The sequence below is a fragment of the Pseudochaenichthys georgianus genome, chromosome 21 (genome assembly GCF_902827115.2).
Source record: "Pseudochaenichthys georgianus chromosome 21, fPseGeo1.2, whole genome shotgun sequence".
Lineage (NCBI taxonomy): Eukaryota > Metazoa > Chordata > Actinopteri > Perciformes > Channichthyidae > Pseudochaenichthys > Pseudochaenichthys georgianus.
In genome coordinates, this window is record NC_047523.1 from 26914134 (window position 1) to 26933621 (window position 19488).

Consider the following 19488-nt stretch of genomic DNA (forward strand, 5'->3'; position numbering starts at 1 on the left):
GACCTTCAAGACAAGAGTCACTGAATGTAAACACTCAGTGACACTGAACGTGGAAGAAATTCATAAGAAGTTTAAGTCAAATGAAAGAGGATCAGAATGCAGCAGAACATCTCAGGAAAGAAATATAATCCCCTTTTCGTGAAAAGAAAAATACCTAGTATGAAAGTGTAACTCAATTCAATATGTTCTCATAAAGTATGTTGACAAGGCTCAAATTCAAAGGAGCACTCCCTCTGAACACATTTCATCCTTGATAAATGCCAGAGGCCAACACTATTTCTTCTGTATGAAAAGAGAAAGCAATAGAAAGCGGGTGTGTGGGGGTGTCTGTGAACGAGTGGACTCAGATACACAAACAGCAATCTAAAAGAAATATGTGAAAAAGGAAAAACAACAGCTTTGGACACCTGTTCAAAGCCTGTTTGCCATGACACAAAGATGACTCACACTGGCAGAGGTTCAGTTGATTGGAAGTGTGTCATTTAGGAACCTCGACATCTCTGTCAGTGAGTGATTGAAAACAGTCCCACGGTCAGTTTTCACTACAACTACAACAACACGGCTCAGTCAGTGGAGAAGCTGTGCTTGACACAAACCTATCCTCCGCTAACAAGAGCCAGACACATCAGCAGAGTGCTGTTGTTGGCAGTCAGCACTATGAAAGACAGATCGTGCAGCGAGGCCAGAGGGCTACAAGAGGGATTTTACAGCGACCACTACAATGGTTTGTTAATATAATGTTAGCTTTTTGTATTATCTTTACATATTGTGGTTTTCTTTCCTTGATTTGGTCATAATTATTGAGGTTATAAAGCATCAGAGCGATGTGCCCTGCAGGAAATGGTTGATTTACTCTTATTTTTACATCAAAAAAGTCATCAAACTTAAGAAAGCAAATACGCAGATTTAAAGAAATTAAGACAAATTCCTGTTACGGTTGTTTTCAGTCTGTCTCTGCATATGTGGTCAGTAGATCTCTTTGCCATACTCAGTGAATGTGGTTTCTCCAAAATATTTAAATATAAACATGGCTCCGTTAAATGCATTATTTGTGTTTCTTCGCCTGGATAAAGCCTGTAATATTGTAATTGTATATTAGTTTTATCCGAGCTTTACCTTTGAACTATTGATTTGAAATCCTACACTTTATACTGTTTTCAATTCATGTCATTATTTCAGCACATATAGGAATATGAGCCATTCATTATGTCTACTTGGTTTGAAACAAAGTTTGCTTTTACGTAAGATTGATTGAAACTCAATCCAGAAATACACTCAAAAGATGGCAGTAAAATATTGTCAGGGCTGAAAGGAATCTGCTAAGCATTAGGAGCCTCGCTTAGAGGAGCAGATGAAAGGCACTGCCCTTATATTAAAGGAACTGCTGGGGAGGTGAAGGATTCTCCTCAGGAGAAATCAGAAACACTCTTCTCCCATGTGGTGCGCTGACAATAACTCAGCAGGCTGTCAATCCATTTTAATCAAATTACTGTGCTGATTCAAAAGGTCTATTTTAAAACTGGAATAACACAAGTCTTGCTAGTTTCACATCACAGAGGCTGTTTTCAATCAGATCTGCACAATATTTCATTGTCTTTGCAGCTTAGCTTGAAAGGCCTGTGAATATGAGAAGAGATGAGCACAGAGATGAGTTGTGTTGAGGGGGCGCTCGCAACTTTTACAGACGTGAGAAAAGAGAAGGCTTGCAGACACAGTACGCATCACATGAAGCAGTACATCTTGTCTGAAATAAAAAGAGAAGAGTGTTTGTTTAAATAATTGAGCCCAACGGGACCTATGAGGTTTTTCAGGAATCATCTCTCTTGAGGTGCTTCACTTCAGATAAATGACAGCTAATGTTTCATAAGAGAGAGCCCTTTGTGTAGAGTGATTAAACATCCAGCCATTACAAAAAAATCAAATGTCGCAGCAGTCATCAGATAACAGGATAAAGGATGGAGAGGGAACTGAGTCTGGAAAATAAGCTGTAGGTCTCTTTCATGAGTGATGAAAAGCAGATTATCCTCAGATAAGTAGCTGATAATGTCATGTATCCCAAAGGTGGGACGTGGTTAACAGCCACTTACCATCAAAGCGGGGGAAAGAGAAATCATCCCTTGTCTTGCCGTGCTGTGCAAACCTTCCTAACATGTATACCATATGTTTGTTCTACTCCTCTTGAGCGTCATAAACATGTTACAGGCTGCACGGGCACAGTGGCCTGTCCTGACACTGAATCACAGCATTCCCTCAGCTCACCTAAATCTCAGCTCCACTCAACACCTCAACACAAACGGAACTGTTTATGTTGCACACAGGCTGGAAAAGCACACTTGCCACGCTGCATTTAGTCAAGCGATTTATGAACAAGATGTGCTGTTTTATTTGATATCTCTCTCTGTCACCTTTAACATTGTTTGAGGATAATAACACCTAATGTCCGGTCATCATAACCACTGCAGATATCCCTATTTTCCCGTCAATAATCACTATTTTTTCTGTGCAATAGTATATCGACAAATGCTTCAGTGGTGTGACTGAGATTAATGTATTCATCCTCACTGCCTTCCTCACAAACAATACCATGCTGTGCCTTAATGCTGCAGCAAAGGAAATGGTCCGCCATCACTGAGGTCATAAATTGAAGTCATGAAAGTATCAGAAGTTGCTTGTATAGTGTTGTTGTTATTCATTATAATGGTGTTAATGGCTATGGTTAATGGCTATGCATTAAAGGGATACAAAGGTCCTCTTTAAAATATATATTTTAAGCCTTTTAAGGACTTTTTTGGAGAGACCAGGGAAACAATAACAACAAATAACAGGAAACAACGGGAGAGTGAGATGAGTAATGACATGCAATATATACATCCCCAGCCAGAAGCAAACCGGAGACGTTTCAGTTCCTGGTTGCTGCGTAACCTCTGTATGACCAGGGCGCCCTCGTGGGCTTCTTGATGAATTAAACTTAACTAAAGACAAAACAAGGTATGCTGTAAAATGATATGCTTAAGCCCGCAGGGTATTTCAACAATGTAGGTCTGTCATGGTCACTCACCTGTCTTTACAAATTGATTAATGATTTATTTCCTCCACAAAAGTGATCTAAACACTTAAATATTAAATAAAGCAGTATTTACATTGAAATAGAATGGAATAAAATATAAAATATGTGCAGTAAAAAAAACATATATTGTCAACATTATTGAAGAGTTTATCGCCGGCCACAAGAGGGCAGCGTCACTGCTGTCGCTGCCCGGATATGCTGTGCTTTGACCCGGTAGTGCTTAGCGGCCATTTTAGTTCACATGTTGTTCATTCACTCCGCCTCGAGTTGAGACGTTCATCCACTCACTCATGTAAGACTGTTTCCACTACTGTTTAGTGTGTCTTTAATATATGTAATGTAATATATGTGTATTGGTCATGACATGCATGTATGTAATACTTTGTCAGCTTATCCTGCGGCATTGCTCTGTTTCAGGGTGTCGTCATCTTTGTCAATAAAGTACCAAGACTGACATTGAGGAGTGTGTTTCTTCATGACGACACCATGGTCATTGTTGGATGCCCTGTCCCCGGCTGCGAGTTCGAATCCCAAGATTTGTCTGAAGCACTCGTCATTGCTATATTGACGATTCATGGATTTAGCCACCAGCACGCAGCGCCTGTCATGGCCGCGCCAGCCCAGGCCCCAGCCCCTCACGGCCCGAGACTCGATCGGCCCAAAGTTGATGTGGGCGTGTCGATAGAGGAATGGAACGTGTTCATCCGCCGATGGGACGTATTCCGCGCCGGCTCAGGCATAGGGGATGCCCAGGCCCCCTTCCAGCTGTTTCAGTACGCTGGACCTGTACTTGGAGACAGCCTGTTGAAAGCCGCTCCCGACGCCGCTTCCGGACCCTTGCCAGACCTAATCACCGTCATGCGTTCCCTAGCTGTCATCCCAGTCGCTACATGCGTCCTGCGCACCGAGCTACTTCAGCTCCGCCAGGAACGCGATGAGACATTCCGTGCATTCGCTGCCAGAGTGCGGGGTAAAGCAGAGACATGTGCATATAATGCGGTATGCGAGTGTGGTAAGGACGTGGACTATACCGACCACATCATCCGTGATGTTCTGCTCAATGGCATTTATGACTCGGACATACGCCGCGAGACGCTGGGGACACCTGACGTCCTGGTTAAGCCAGTTAATAACGTAATTGCACTCGTCGAGAACAGAGAGATGGCCCGTAACGCTCTCCCGTCGTCCTCCCTATCAGCCATGTCGTCATTCCGGCGCCTGAAGACGACTCCACAGACGAGCGGACGGGGCTAAACGTGCCTCGTGCCCGGAATGTAAGAGCGTCTTTAACGTCTTCACGGAGGGGCCTCGCGGGTGGAATCCTAAGCCTCACCAGGTGTGCATCGGCTGCTATACGGCCCGCCGACGACAGAGGCGTCAACAGCCGTCGTCCGACAGTCAACAGGCCGCCATGGGGTCGGAGCCGGTCTCCCAGGTCTCATCGGTGCAAGCTGGGGCCCCGCCCTGGCCGACGTCACAGGAGCCATCGCCGACGCCGCGCCCCGACGTCGCACGGATGTGTCAACAGACAAGCACCTATCAGACTCGAGCACCACATCTTCTCCAAGGGTGAATGGACACGGGCCAGGCTGAGAGACCACCCCCGAGCATTAATCACCATCTCGATGGACATGCCAGTCGGGCTGAGGGATGGCACCGGCAACCGGGGCTCGGCCGACGGAGCTCGGATATCCGCCGTCGCGGACACTGGCGCGCAGTCGGACCTTTGGTCGCTGGAGGAGTTCCTGGCCTGCGGTTTCTCGCGGGACGACCTGCGACCCATCAGCCTCAGCCTGTCAGCCGCCAACCGCTCCCCTATATCCATCGAGGGGGCGTTCTTCGCTAGGCTCTCGACAACCTGCAGTGGGGGGCGTGTCACATCCTGCCGTTCCATGGTATATGTGAGCAGCTCGGTCCGGGCCATGTACCTCTCCTACGAGTCGTTGCTCAACCTCGGCCTATTGCCCGTGAACTTCCCATCGGACGACGTTGCAGGGGGGCACAAGGAAAGGCGTAGCCCTGACACGCCAGACCAGCCCTTGTCCGTCAATGCGACGAGGTCAGCCAACGGCGGCTGTGTGGGGCCAGGTGACCCCCGGGACGCCCAGTGCACATGTCCTCAGCGTACGGTCCCCCTGGCACGCCCCGTAGCACTGCCGTTCCCTTGTAAGCCAGAGAACAATAACAGGATGAAAGATTGGCTACTCGGGAGATATGCCTCGTCAACGTTCAATACTTGCCCCCATCGAGCACTACCATGCATGGAGGGGCCACCTATCGAGATGCACGTGGACCCCGCAGCTACGCCTAGGGCATGTCACACCGCGGCTACAGTGCCTCTACACTGGCAGCGGAGGGTCCACGATGACCTACTGCGGGACGAAGCCCTTGGGGTCATTGAACGTGTGCCATACGGCGAGCCTGTGACGTGGTGCCATCGTATGGTAGTCACTCGGAAGCACGACGGCTCCCCACGCAGGACCGTGGACCTCTCCCCCCTTAACAAGTTCTGCCAACGTGAGACCTTCGCCACTGAGTCCCCATTCCACCTTGCACGCCGCGTCCCTAAGGGCACCTGGAAGACCGTCACGGACGCCTGGAACGGCTACCACAGTGTCCCCCTGTGTGAGTCGGATCGCCACCTCACTACCTTCATCACACCCTTCGGCCGTTGGCGCTACACCAGGGCACCACAGGGTTTCCTGTCATCAGGGGATGGCTACAACCGTCGGTTTGATGCCGTCCTCTCGGACTATGAACGCAAGGAACGTTGCGTGGATGATACCATCCACTATGACACCGACCTGGAGCAACACTGGTGGAGGACCATCGATTTCCTGACGCGTGTCGGCCGGTCAGGAATCGTGTTGAACTCAGACAAGTTTCAGTTCGCGGAGAGGTGCGTCGATTTTGCTGGCTTCAGGGTGTCGGAATCTACCATCGAACCGCTCCCGAAATACTTGGACGCCATCCGGGACTTCCCCACCCCTAGCTCCACGACGGACATCAGGAGTTGGTTCGGCCTTGTCAACCAGGTGGCCAACTACGCCCAGTTGCGTGACACGATGGCTCCATTTAAGCCGTTCCTCAGCCCACGCTGTGTGTTCCTATGGTCCCCCGTTCTGGAGGAGGCCTTCCAGGCGTCCAAGCAAGCCATAATGGAGGCCATCCGTGAGGGCGTGGAGATCTACGACATGCAGAAGCGTACCTGCCTCCGCCCTGACTGGTCCATGCGTGGCATTGGCTACTTCCTGCTCCAGCAACATTGTCACTGTGCCTCGAGCATACCGGACTGCTGTCCAGGTGGATGGAGGATCACCCTCGCGGGCTCACGTTTCCTGTCCCCTGCGGAGCAACGCTATGCGGCCGTCGAGGGAGAGGCCCTAGCTGTGGCCTGGGGTCTGGAACAGACGCGGTACTTCACGCAGGGGTCCGACAACCTCGTCGTGGTCACCGACCATAAGCCGTTGGTGAAGATCTTTGGCGACCGTACGCTGGATGAGATCACAAACTCGCGTCTGTTTAGACTCAAGCAGCGCACCCTCCCATGGCGCTTTGACATTGTGCATCTGCCTGGCAAGAGCAACTATGCCGCTGATGCCACGTCGAGGCATCCTTCCCCCTCGGGCTCGGCGAACGGCCTCTCATTGGGGCTGCCGAGCGGGCCTGACGCCGTGGAGTCAGCACTCATGGCCTCCATCCGCGACGGACGGGAGCTCGGAGCCGTCTCTTGGCCCCTCCTCGCACGGGAGACAGCAGCTGACGGATGCCTCGGCCACCTCCTCCAACTCATCGAGCAGGAGGGTGGGATTGACGTAAATGACCCTGCCCTGGCGAGTCTGTCATCGGTCTGTGAGTCCATCTACGCACAGGACGGCGTCCTGCTCTATCGGGACCGCGTCGTGGTCCCCCCATCCCTCCGTGGGAGAGTCCTTCAGCATCTCCATGCCGCCCACCAGGGAACCTCAGCGATGGGGCAGCATGCCCGAGCCATAGTTTACTGGCCCGGGATGTCCGGGGACATTCAGGCCACCAGGGACGGATGTGCAGACTGCAACCGCAATGCTCCGTCACAGGCGGCTACACCCCCCCTGCCGTCCACGCCATTCGAGGCGGTGTTTGCTGACTTCTTCGACTATGGGGGCCGCCACTACCTAGTTGTCGGGGACCGTCTCTCGGGCTGGGTAGAGGTCCTGAGCTCTACGGCGGGTACTGCCCTGGCGGGCTCAGCTGGCCTGGTCCAACACCTCCGTTCATTCTTCGCCACCTTCGGCGTACCGGAGGAGCTCTCGAGCGACGGTGGTCCGGAATTCAAGGCGAGCCACACTGAGGATTTCCTCCACTTATGGCACGTCAAACACCGTGTGTCGTCCGTTAGCTTCCCGCAGTCTAATGGGAGGGCAGAAGTTGCGGTTAAGACCGCTAAGCGCCTCCTTATGTCCAACACCGGCCCGTCGGGCGGCCTTGATCAGGACCGCTTCCTGCGTGCTATGCTGCAGCTGCGAAACATGCCTGACCCCGACTGCAACCTCTCGCCAGCGCAGATCATCTTCGGCCGCCCCCTTCGTGGCTCGCTCTCCTTCGTGAACCGCCTCGAGAAGTTCTCGAACCCGCACATCCGCCTGCTATGGCGCGAGGCATGGGCGGCGAAGGAGGACGCCCTTCGGACCCGTATGTCCCGTACCACCGAGTCTCTGGGGACTCACTCAAGACCGCTCCGCCCATTGGCACTCGGCGAAAGGGTATTCCTCCAGAACCAGCAAGGCCCAAGCCCCCATAAATGGGACAGGTCAGGGATCGTGGTGGAGTCGCCGGGCCACGACCAGTATCGGATCAGGGCCGGCTGTTGGACCCCGCGACTCGGCTATGGGCGCTTCCCCACCGGCACCCGCCGATGCTGCCCCAGCCTACTCGGCCAGGCCGCGTGAGGAGGCCGCCTGCACGTTACGAGCCCGAGTCCGGCAGCTGGATTTAGACCGTTAACCTATTCCGTCCCATAGCTTTCCGGTCTGGGGGGGATGAAGAGTTTATCGCCGGCCACAAGAGGGCAGCGTCACTGCTGTCGCTGCCCGGATATGCCGTGCTTTGACCCGGTAGTGCTTAGCGGCCATTTTAGTTCACATGTTGTTCATTCACTCCGCCTCGAGTTGAGACGTTCATCCACTCACTCATGTAAGACTGTTTCCACTACTGTTTAGTGTGTCTTTAATATATGTAATTTAATATATGTGTATTGGTCATGACATGCATGTATGTAATACTTTGTCAGCTTATCCTGCGGCATTGCTCTGTTTCAGGGTGTCGTCATCTTTGTCAATAAAGTACCAAGACTGACATTGAGGAGTGTGTTTCTTCAATTATAATATTATTTGGTAACACTTTATTTTGATAGTCCATATTTAACACTCTATAAGTCATCAGTTGACATTTAGTAGCATGTCAACAGCGTATTAACCAATATTCAACCTTACTATCTGTATATTGTGTCAACATCTTCAAAATTGACAATCAAATATATATATATAACATTATATATATATAATGTAATATATATAATATACTCAAAATCAATCTGTCAGTTGAAAGTCAACAGGGTCATGTCGACTATCTGTTGATAATCTGTTGAGAGTCAAGATGTCAACTAAAGATTACATTAAGCTTTAGTTGATGATCAACAGATAAGCAACTTTAGAGTTTAGTTGACTATCTGTTGATCGTCAACTCATCTAGAGTTGACTATCAGTATACTTTTAGTAGGCATTCTCCACTAAGCGTTTGTAGGCATGTGTGAGGACTATCCAATTAAAGTGAAACACAGTTGAGAACAGTAGAACGTCTATAACCTATCAACAGAACACATACATTCATCCACTAATGATATGCAACAGACATGGGAATAAAGCAAAAATGTTTTGCACAACTGATCACAAACTTTATTTATTCATTATGTATGTAATGTTTGAGTTAGAAACACCTGTTCCTGTTTCATTTGACTAATATATATAATATATAAGATAAATACAGAAGCCTAATGCATTCACTTGAGAAAAAAAGGTTTTTCACAAGAACTCACAATCTACAGATAGAATATCGGTTAATAACCTGTTGCAAAAAACATGTTGACAGTCAACAGACACTTTTTGTAAAATCTATAGATCAACACTTGAGATGTACCTTATATTCTACCGGCAGTTAGTGAAATGCATGTTAATTGTCTGTTGAAACAGTGTTGTTGAATGTCAACTGATGACTTGTAGAGTGTTAACTATGGACTATCAAAATAAAGTGTTACCTATTATTTTGAAAATGGCAACCATTTGACAGATATGTGAAATCACACACTATGAATGACGTGTTTACAAAGAATAAAAATGTGTTCAGTGTGGGTAATGCTTTATATAGGGCAATATGTTTAAATTGTACAATCACGATGTACACACTTCCTTTTTTAAATTATTTCAGGACATAACTGAAGTCCATCAGGCTGAACGGCTCTCAGCACGGCTGGCATTCGCAGAAAGACCGGCGACCAGAGATGGAGAGCAGTTGACTTTCACCAGCAAGGCCCTCTGTTTGACATCATGTTTTGTTAATGAGAGCCAGCTGCCCGCAACATCGGCATTCAACTTCATACCAGCATACAAAAACATGAAAGTTAGTGCTTTAAACATGTCCAGATTCCTCTGTACGCCACAGGCAGAACTAGCCTGCTCGTCAGCATTACAATCAATGGTGCCTGTGATCATCAAGGGTGGAAATGAGCTCTTAGCCTTTGAGAGCACACACACACACACTCACACACACACACACACACACACACACACACACACACACACACACACACACACACACACACACACACACACACACACACACACACACACACACACACACACACACACACACACAATACTGAATATTCATTATATAAACATTGTGGTTGGCTGAGCCATGTGCCAGCTTTGTTTTTAATGTATTTGGATCAACGTCTTTAAAAATAAAAACAAGAAAATCATATTATCCCGGTTAATTTATTTGTGGAGTTAATTGCTGCGCCGTGTTTTCGGGGGCCTGGAAAAGCTTTTGTGATTGCGCATATAAGCTGCTCTTTTACACTGTAATTGATTTCATGCTCCCTTTTCAGCTCATGCCTCATATTGATATTGTCAGGAAGTCGAAAGGACTTAATAACATTTTGGAAAAACATCCAGTGAATTGATGTGTCCAATAATTAGCTCTGATGCCCCCGTCCTATATATGTAAACAAACAGGGACATTTATTGTTTTGGGTATGTACCAGAGGTTGATCCATTGCAGTCCTTTCACAGCAGACAGACACATGGATTGCCTGTTTATAAAAAATTGTCTGCGCCAATCCAGAACAATCAAGATGGAGACAGAGCTGGTTTTCCTTAGAGAAACATCTGTATAAAAAGTGAGCAACTACATTTGAACTGAAGTGAGAATCTTGTTTATTTTAGAAAGACAGCATGGATTTTAATCCCTAAACATCCCTCAGAACACATTATTCACAGCTCTTTCTTCTGTCACGCAGGTTTATATCAACATACGAGGAAGCAGAGGTGCTGAAGCGTAGTGTTTGCACATCAAATTATCGTATCGTCGTAATTTCGTCTTTTACGGTAACAGCCACTTTGGATGGCAGATGCATCATTTTATTAACACCTCTGAATTAGTGCATAGGGCTACTGATGTGTTTACAGTCAGATGCTGTTCCTGTGTGTCTTCAGCGGCACGCCAGCAGGAGAAGTGAAGGAAGCTCTGTTCTCCCCTGACAATATCTATTTCCTCTGTGTGGATTCCATCTGAACTCAACCCCTGACCTCTCCCCTTGTCCCCGAGCCGGGCCCACGCCGACCTCTGACCTCTGCCTCGCCTCTGAGGCCCCGGCTACCGACCCCAAACACCGACTTCACAGGAGAAAAAGAACACAAGACGGAAAGTTGCCTCTCGTTGCTAGTCACGCCTGGGGGGCGTATTGTATTGTGGAAAAAAAGCCGACACCAGCCAGCAATCCCAATTTGAACGTGTCAGCGGTTGTATTTTGAGTTATTACCTACAGTATATCGTTAAACGCTTCAATATGAGCTCATGTAACAGTGGATTGACCACAGTGAATAGATGATAGCATTCCAAACTTCATTAATTAGGAGCGGGTCACTTGGGTCAACATGTGTTTATTCTCAGGAAGGAGCATTAAGGGGATTAACACTAATCAGAGGGGATTATAGACAGCTATTTCCCAGCTGGATGGTACTTTCCTCAAAAGATCTCGCCACTTTGTTCGCCTGTGGAGGAGGATGTTTGCTTTGGAAAGAGGGATCTGGATAACTGTTCCTCTGGTGACCATTTCTTTGTAAACACAAACACGCTGGACCTCTTGCTTACCTTTGACCCAACCTCCAGAGAGGGGCGAGTCCTTTGAACAGTGTGTGTTTCAGCTCACGTTGGTTTATTGTGAAGCTCTTCATGTTGAGATAGTTGACATCGTTTCAAGAGGAGTTGATTCAACTGTGTGCTATTCTTTAGCCTTGTTGTTGTATTATATTACATTTAACTGTATTCAGTGGTGAAAAGGACTACATGAATCCTTGTCACGTAACCTTTTGGTATTTTGTACCACTTTATACTTCTACTCCACTACATTTCAGCAATCATTATTGTCCTTTTTACTCTTATCTGACAACATGCAACTACCAGTTAGATGATAGATTAATATTTCACATGGAACACGTATAATTGGTTTGTAAAATATGGTATAAAGCATTGTTATAAATCAGAAACCAAACATTTTCAACATTTAAAATGAGCTCAACCTCAACCAGATGTTCATAGCTTAATGAAATAAAAATATTCAAGATGTATATGCACATCTTCTCATTCTTTCTTTTTCCATACTTTGTAGACGTTGCTGATAATGATTCTGTTATTTTTACTCAACTTTTAAGTCAATTATGTATACATATCTTGTACTTTAAAGGACATTTCAACATTGCAATACTGATACTTTTACTTTAAATAATTGCAGTCCATTGTACATCACTGGTAATACTGAAAGGTCATTTATTATGTTGCTGTCTACAACACATCTCTCTACAGTAGTCCAATATATCTCCAATAAAACGGCCTCGAGAGCTGAACCAACAGCTTTTTGACACAGTGTCAACAAACAGGACCATAACTGGATTGATGTTATTGGAGAGCTTTAGTATCGGGCAGCATTTTGGTTTGCAGAGGTTCACTTTATAAGCTGACAACTGTGTTTATACGAAATTATTTTTGTTTGGGTGTTATTATAGCAGCTCAGCCGCTTGCAAAATTGGAAATGATATTCCCTGCGGAGACACAGAAGCAAAGGAAGTTGTAGATAAAATGAAAGGCAAAGAAAACAAACACATTATCTGTCTGGCCTCGGATGTGTTTTTACATCAGTGTCGTGGTAGAACTGCTTTTTAATCACAGCTCACACATGCTTATCAAGCTTCTCACTTTGTCAGCGTTTAGGGAACAGGAGGCGAATGCTAAGCTTGTCAACAGCGCTGTAGCTCTTGTGCTTGTGCAACGTGTGGCATGTTCTCAGGTCTGCCCATGTGTTCTGGACTTCAAGACTTAGACTGAACATCTTTTGCTGCCTGTCAGCGAGATCCTTTCATGTGTCCCCTGCCTGGTCCCACTCACCAGAGCTTAACCAGAAACATGCCACTGCCCAGGGCAAGGTCACATTTCTCACCATGCATTGAAGCAACATTGCCTTTCCTAATGGAGGGGGAAAATACCCTGGTTAATTTTCATCAATCTTACGGACAATATATTCCGTCTCATCATATTTAAACCAGTACAAATGGATGTCGTCCATGTGGAAGTAATCTGGAGGGAATGCATGGCTCTGTTCGATGATCTCACTGACCTGAAACTCACATGAGAGTTTGCCTTCAAATCGTTCAGGTTACGATCAGTGTCATCTCAAAGGCAGGGTAAGGTCCATCAATTTTTTCCCTCATACTTCAAAGTCATACTTGCATCATCAAAACTTTAAATCCACCCATCCTTTAAAGAGTAATGGTACAGTTGCTCAGTCAACTACCGTAGTGGGATGACCCATAAAAGTAGCTCATATTTGACAAACAGTAATGCATGGCTCATTGCAATGTTAATCTGCAGAACGGGAGCAAGGGGGTCACAGGAAATGTGTGGGAGAAACAGCCCATCTTTGTTGCCCTCTGCTGAATGGTCTCACTGTCTTATTCTCAATGTGAATAAAACCAGGGTTAATGTCAGCCAGCAGATGGGTAAATATTTAATTGACCTGGATTATTCGAAGAGCCAAATGAATAATATTGTTTCAGAAATATGTGTTCAAATGTGAAAGCGATATCCCCCGCCTGACTCTCACAATAGGGATGTAATGTCATGCAAAGTGAATAAGCCCTTACTGGCCTGTACCATCAGAGACAAAGCGTTTGTACTGACGACTGGCCTATTATTTAGTTGTTGCAGTTTTTTCCTTTCTTTTATGTCCTCGGAGACTTGGACGTCTTGCAACATGCCTCAAAGAGGCTAGAGGCCCTTTTGTTTTGAGGTTTTCACACTTGAGGGCCATGGTATTTGGTGTGTGTAGAGAGGGGCTGTGACAGGCTGAAAGAGAGAGGGGCTGGGCTGGCTCACACAGAAAGGAGCCTGGGCTCAACACTGGCCCTGCTCCCAGAGAGAGAGAGAGAGAGAGAGAGAGGGATTAGCGTGCACAGACCAAGAGGAACTAATCTCCTGCGACATAATATAACTGTACATAAACAACATCCCTGAGAAGTGAGCGACGAAGCATTGACTGACTGAAGAGGCTGAGTGTGTGAAAACAAGAGGCCAGAATAATTTGTTGCTCAATGTGGAAAATGGTGAGGAGAAGAGACTTCTAATCGAAACAGCTGGACAGAAAACACTCTTCAAACATTCAGTTATTAAAGTAAATTAGAATTGACCCCGATTAACCTCCAACAGCAGAAGAGGTAATTTTACAGTTACCTTTGTGGCAATTCTTTAAATGTAATCGAATCTCAGAACTTTTGTTTTATTCTATTTCTATTCTATAATTTTTTCTCAATAAAATAAATAAAATTCAATACTGGATGTTGCCATAATACAATAAACTGAAAAGTATGTCCTGAAGTCCATGATGGTGGTTTGTCATCTCAACAGATGAGGATACAGATAGCCATTAGCAAGATTGTGTTCCATTGGAGGATGATTGCACTTCTAAGTTACTAATTCAAAATGAATTAATGTAATGAAAATGACCACATATACAGTATATATGTCATTCAAGTACCCTTTATAAGAATGTCATGTGAACTTGCCTGAATACACATGATACAACATTTAAATGGTATACACTTTTCTGCATGCATTCCCTTCAAGATGAATGTGTGTGTCCTAAAAGTGGCTTTCATCCGACATATAGAAGTAACTCAGCTTGTTGTTTTAAACACAGAAAACATACTCCGCACTTATAGGATGAACCATCACATGTCACGCCTAGCTTTATTTTCTTGTAAACATTTCCACTTTTCCTTTTATGGGGCGAAAGGCTGCTGAGCATGGGAAGGTTTAATGCTTTTCAAACACACAAGTGCTCTGAGAAGCTGTTGAGAGGTGCCCGACCTCAGCGATGGTAAATTCGCTGTGGCTGTTGAGCTAGATGACCTGTTTATTTGGACGTGCAGAGCGTCTGTCTCAGGCTTCTGGACCGATCAGTGAATATGTTGTACACAGTCAGCCATGATGGCTTCTACAGCCAAAATAAGCAACAGTAACTGCCAAACGGCTGAGCACTGGGAGGAGAAGCCTGTCTATTTACTGCTCGCAGGAACCTCAATTAAACAAACAGCCAAAGTAACTGGTTAAGGATTATTTTATTACTTAGGATTTTGTACAGTTTCTACCATGGAAAAATAACATGTAACATAAGACTGTATTTACAATTCCATTTTTACAAAATGTCTTTACAAGATTTTTTCGCCGGTTCAAAAACTTGAGACAAGAACACACAAAACATTCACATTCACACACATCCAAACCAAACTTTGTAATACACACATAAATAAATATAGACATTCACTGACTGTTCCACGACAAATATTTCTACAGCCAAGAACATGTACAATTCATCATTTCCACACAAGTTATAATTTCATTAATAAACATTACGTATTACTCCCAATATAATTCTTTGTTAATCTGTTAATGAAATATTGCTAACATAGTGAAAAGAGGTAACACAGACATTATTTCATGCCAACAGAATGCTAACGGTTGTCATGCAAAACCATCACAAGCTTTCAATTTAAAGCAAGTAATTCATTTACAGTTCAAAAATCAAATGTACTACATGCAACATACTATGTGAAATATTCTGGGTTAGACAACAATGACTTTAGTTACATTATCCATCAGTACTGACTGTTTGCCTAAGCGCCTCTTTAATGGGTAACACAAAATAAATAGATGCATTTTTACTTTTCTTTCTTCATGAATAAACAATTGTTTTACAGTTTCAGGCATTTCCAACCATTCATCTTCAACCATCTTCAATCAAGTATGTGTTTCTTCAAACCATGACATAATTTCTTGTTATTTATCAACCTTTTGTATTGAAATGTTTATATAATGTACAGCTGTGTACGATTACAGCTGGATCACTATTGGGTCTTAACTATTACCTGGAATGTATAACTTCCTGATGAAATGGGCATGTGTTTAGGGAGCTGTGTACTGAAGAACACAGAATGTGAGACCTTGCTGTATGAATTTCACTGTACAGACCAACCCGTCCGCTGACATGCATCAGTCGAGGGAGAGGGCTTCAGAAGGAATAGCTGATGTGTTGTAGAGCCTGGAAAAGATGGACCCATATTTCACAAGCAGGGGGGGTCAGTTCATGGTCTGGTGCGCTGTGTTTCCGTTTGGTTCCACACAATCCTTCCCCGATGCACAGGAGCAGAGAGCCACCGGAGCTTCTCACTGTTGGGTTTTCCTCGGCCTGCAGCTCAGTGCCTCTCTACTGATGGCTTCTGGTGGTGAGGGTGCCGGAGTCTGGGTCCTAAAGGAACACATGTAGGAGAGTCAGATCTTGGTCATATTTGACTTTAAAGCTCTCCTATTATACTCTTTTTCATCAATATATTATAGTTCTCAGTTATATACAAAACATGTCTGGGAAGTGTTTGGCTCGAAATACCAAACAGGTCATGCATTGTAGCATCCCATAAATCCCTCTGTTTCAAAAGTGCTGATTCTCTGTCTGTTACTCTAGATGAAAACAAGGAGCCCCTCCCCACGCCCCTCTGAGAGATATTTGGTTAAAAAGAACACAATGGTGCTCCAGGAGGAGATGCAGGTGATAAGGGGGGGGGGGGGTGTTACCTTGGTTGGTGATTGGCTAATCGTTACACAAGCCAAAACATCGTTATGACATCATAAAGTGGCCAAAATTTGATCAGCTCATTTTCAGACAGGTTTTTATATAAATGGATCAGGACAAAAAGTGAGAGAATCTTTTTTTTCCTGAAAGTTTCAGAATCTCTTTACACAGAGGGGACACATGCTGATGTAGAAAAAACATTGAAAGTGGATTTTGCATAATAGGTGACCTTTAATTTCATGCAGTAAACATATGGTAGTTTTGCTCCTTGCTCTTGCTGAGACATTTTTTCAACCTGGTATCTAGGTCATAAATACTTTTTATCTGCGGGGCTAAAAACCCAGCTTTTATCTTTTCTGTAAAAACAATGCCTAAATGATTACACAAAGTGATGCAATGAAAGCACAGCATCTATTCTTATAACTGCAGTGTAAACATTGAAATAGTATCCCTTTATAAATGTGATGTGTTTCGCATTTCTGGAAACCTGATGAATGTAAGATCAATATCTAATCTCCTTTTTAGCTCCGTTTTGCTTTCCACCAAGCCATGAGGGACCTTTTAAGCCACTAAATGCTCCACTGTGTTCCGTAGTTAGGCATGATGTTGTTGTATTGAAAAATTATGCAGGCAATAAAACCAAAAGAGGTTATCTGAAATATGCCAAAATGCTTTGTAGAGCCGAGGCAGACTGCTGTAATTCTGTGTGGGTTCATCACTATGAACGACCCCTCTTACACTCAAGTAGCCAGGCGTGTGATCCTTGTGGTTATTCAATAATATATTGATCATACTTTAAAGAATAGTTTGAAACTATGGGAACTACACTTTTTTGCTTTCTGGTGAATGATTATATGTGCCGGTTTATTTCTTGGCTCTTGCCTGACAACCCGTTAATGGACTAGCTTTGAAGGTACAGATGGATTGATCTTGTAAACGTTGGACCGAGCCAAATTCAAATTTAAACTGAAAAAACATTACTTTAAGAAGAGATTAAAGATCTACAGTCTACTCGTAGCACCACTGAATGAAACAAAAACAAAATCACATTCGTGGATAGGATGTAGCACAAAAGACAGTTGCAGTTATTTAGTACTTACGGTGTTGAATGACTGGTAATGTGTTGGGGGTCTGGAAAGTCTTGACAGTGGCAGGACCTTCCCCCCCAGTTGTTATGACCTGCACCTCCAGTCTGTAGTAGGTGGATGCTCGCAGGTTGGACACCACAAGCAAGTTATGATCCTGTCAGGTGAAGGAGGAGAGCAGCAGAAAACAGAAGATGCAATCAGTGAAATACGACAGAACATGCCTTTGAATGAGACAGGACTTGAATTGGCCGTATATCAGGGGAGTATCAGCTGCGGAGCTATCAAGCACAAGCCACAGACGAAAACAAAGACTTTGTTTTCATAAGGCTCGCCGTCTCCCCTTTCTTTTGCAGCCAGCTTGATAAAGAGTGCGGTGGGTGGTTTTATTTATAGACAAGCTCCAGAGGCTGGGAGGTGCAGATAGGCGGAACGTGTTGTTGATTGAGCAGATTATGTCAAAGCGCTGCTTTTTCGAAGCTCTCACGGAGGATAAAAGAGGAAGACGTGAAGGCAGATGAAAACATAGAGGAGGAGAACTTCCAGCAGGACACAACACTTTCTCAGATCTCTCCATGTGCCTGTCTACACACCATCGCTTAACACAAGATTCATGCGAAGAGGCCACATCAGTGTTATCCTCAAATCACCCTCACCTCTGACATGCTGTGAAACAAAGTGCTGCAAATAGAACATATCTTTCTACTACAGGGGACATTTACAGATTATATATGACAGCATTATCCAGTGGGATATGGACACATATTCAATCTGAAAACAGCCCATACTCTATGGCTGTATCGCAACATTAGATAAACAGCAATCCAGTTTTAATAAAAATAGACTTACAGGAGGCAGGACCTGGGACTGGGAGATGATGCTGTTGGGCAGGCTGTTTTGCCGGCTTTCAGTGGTGATCTCGGCCCAGGTGACCTGGAAGCCTGTGATTCGCTGATTGGGAGCCACCCTGGACACACGCCACAAGAAGTTGCCGGTAATATTTCCCTCGATGGTGGAAAAAGAGGCCGTCAGGTTCTCTGGCTTAGCCAAAACCTTTGGAAGCCCTGGAGCTGTTACGAGAAAGGTGGTTTAAGTCACAGTGTTGATAGTGAAGGAGTAGCTGGGTTATAAACAACATTTGCTTTCTTGCCGAGAGTAAGATGAAAAGATGGATTCCACTCTCATATCTGCAGCTAGTGAGCCTTTGTTACCTTTGGAGTCAGGTTAGCTGCTTCCAGTCATGTGCTAAGCTAAGCTAACTTGCTTCTGGCGGTATCTTCATATTTACTGTACAGACAGTGGCATCTACCTTTCGATCTAACTTTGGCAAGAAAGCGAATAGGTATATGTCCCTTAAACAGTGTATAGGCCTACATGTATTCCAGTAATATGATTACAATATGCTCACGTGTCTGATTACTGTGTCCACACTCAAACACATCGATTTCAATAAGCCCCTTACAAATCAAAAGGCTGAAGACTCACCTCCCTCCCCAGGGCAGGGGATGTGTTTGTGAGTCTTGCTGCGGATGGTAGCACAGGACGGTGTGAGGAAGGTGGTGCTCTCGTCCTTGGAGCGTCTCTTGGACTTCAACATGTGAACGGTGACTTTGTACTTGCAGGAGAACAGCAGGCCCGGGAGGTTGATGTAGTTCTCCTGAGCCAAGAAACACATTATTCAGCCATGATGACTTTGACATGTCACCCAGGTCAGGTCCCATGGAGCTTCAGAGATAATTAAATACACAGCGGCGGGGCAGATCATATTCCCGCTCATGCCTCAGGAACATCACCCCCACATTACAGGAACACTTTGAACACTCACATGGTAGAGGTTAAACCACTATCCTTTTATTCAACTTACGATACAAATATGTTTATATAGCTTCCACATGTGGCAC

The 19488-nt window shown here is 45.2% G+C and overlaps 1 protein-coding gene across 1 annotated transcript in view; it reads right to left on the reverse strand.

The window, feature by feature from the left end:
• Nucleotides 1-14977: 14977 nt before the first annotated feature.
• Nucleotides 14978-19488, reverse strand: part of LOC117466238 (anosmin-1) — a 39737-nt gene continuing 35226 nt past the window's right edge. Inside the window, exons 11-14 of the mRNA XM_034109379.2 lie at nt 19073-19244; nt 18437-18657; nt 17603-17744; nt 14978-16181 (exon numbers count right to left, since the gene is read on the reverse strand). Coding sequence (XP_033965270.1) covers nt 16129-16181; nt 17603-17744; nt 18437-18657; nt 19073-19244 — 588 coding nt within the window. The 3' untranslated portion in view covers nt 14978-16128. The remainder of the gene's footprint in view (nt 16182-17602; nt 17745-18436; nt 18658-19072; nt 19245-19488) is intronic.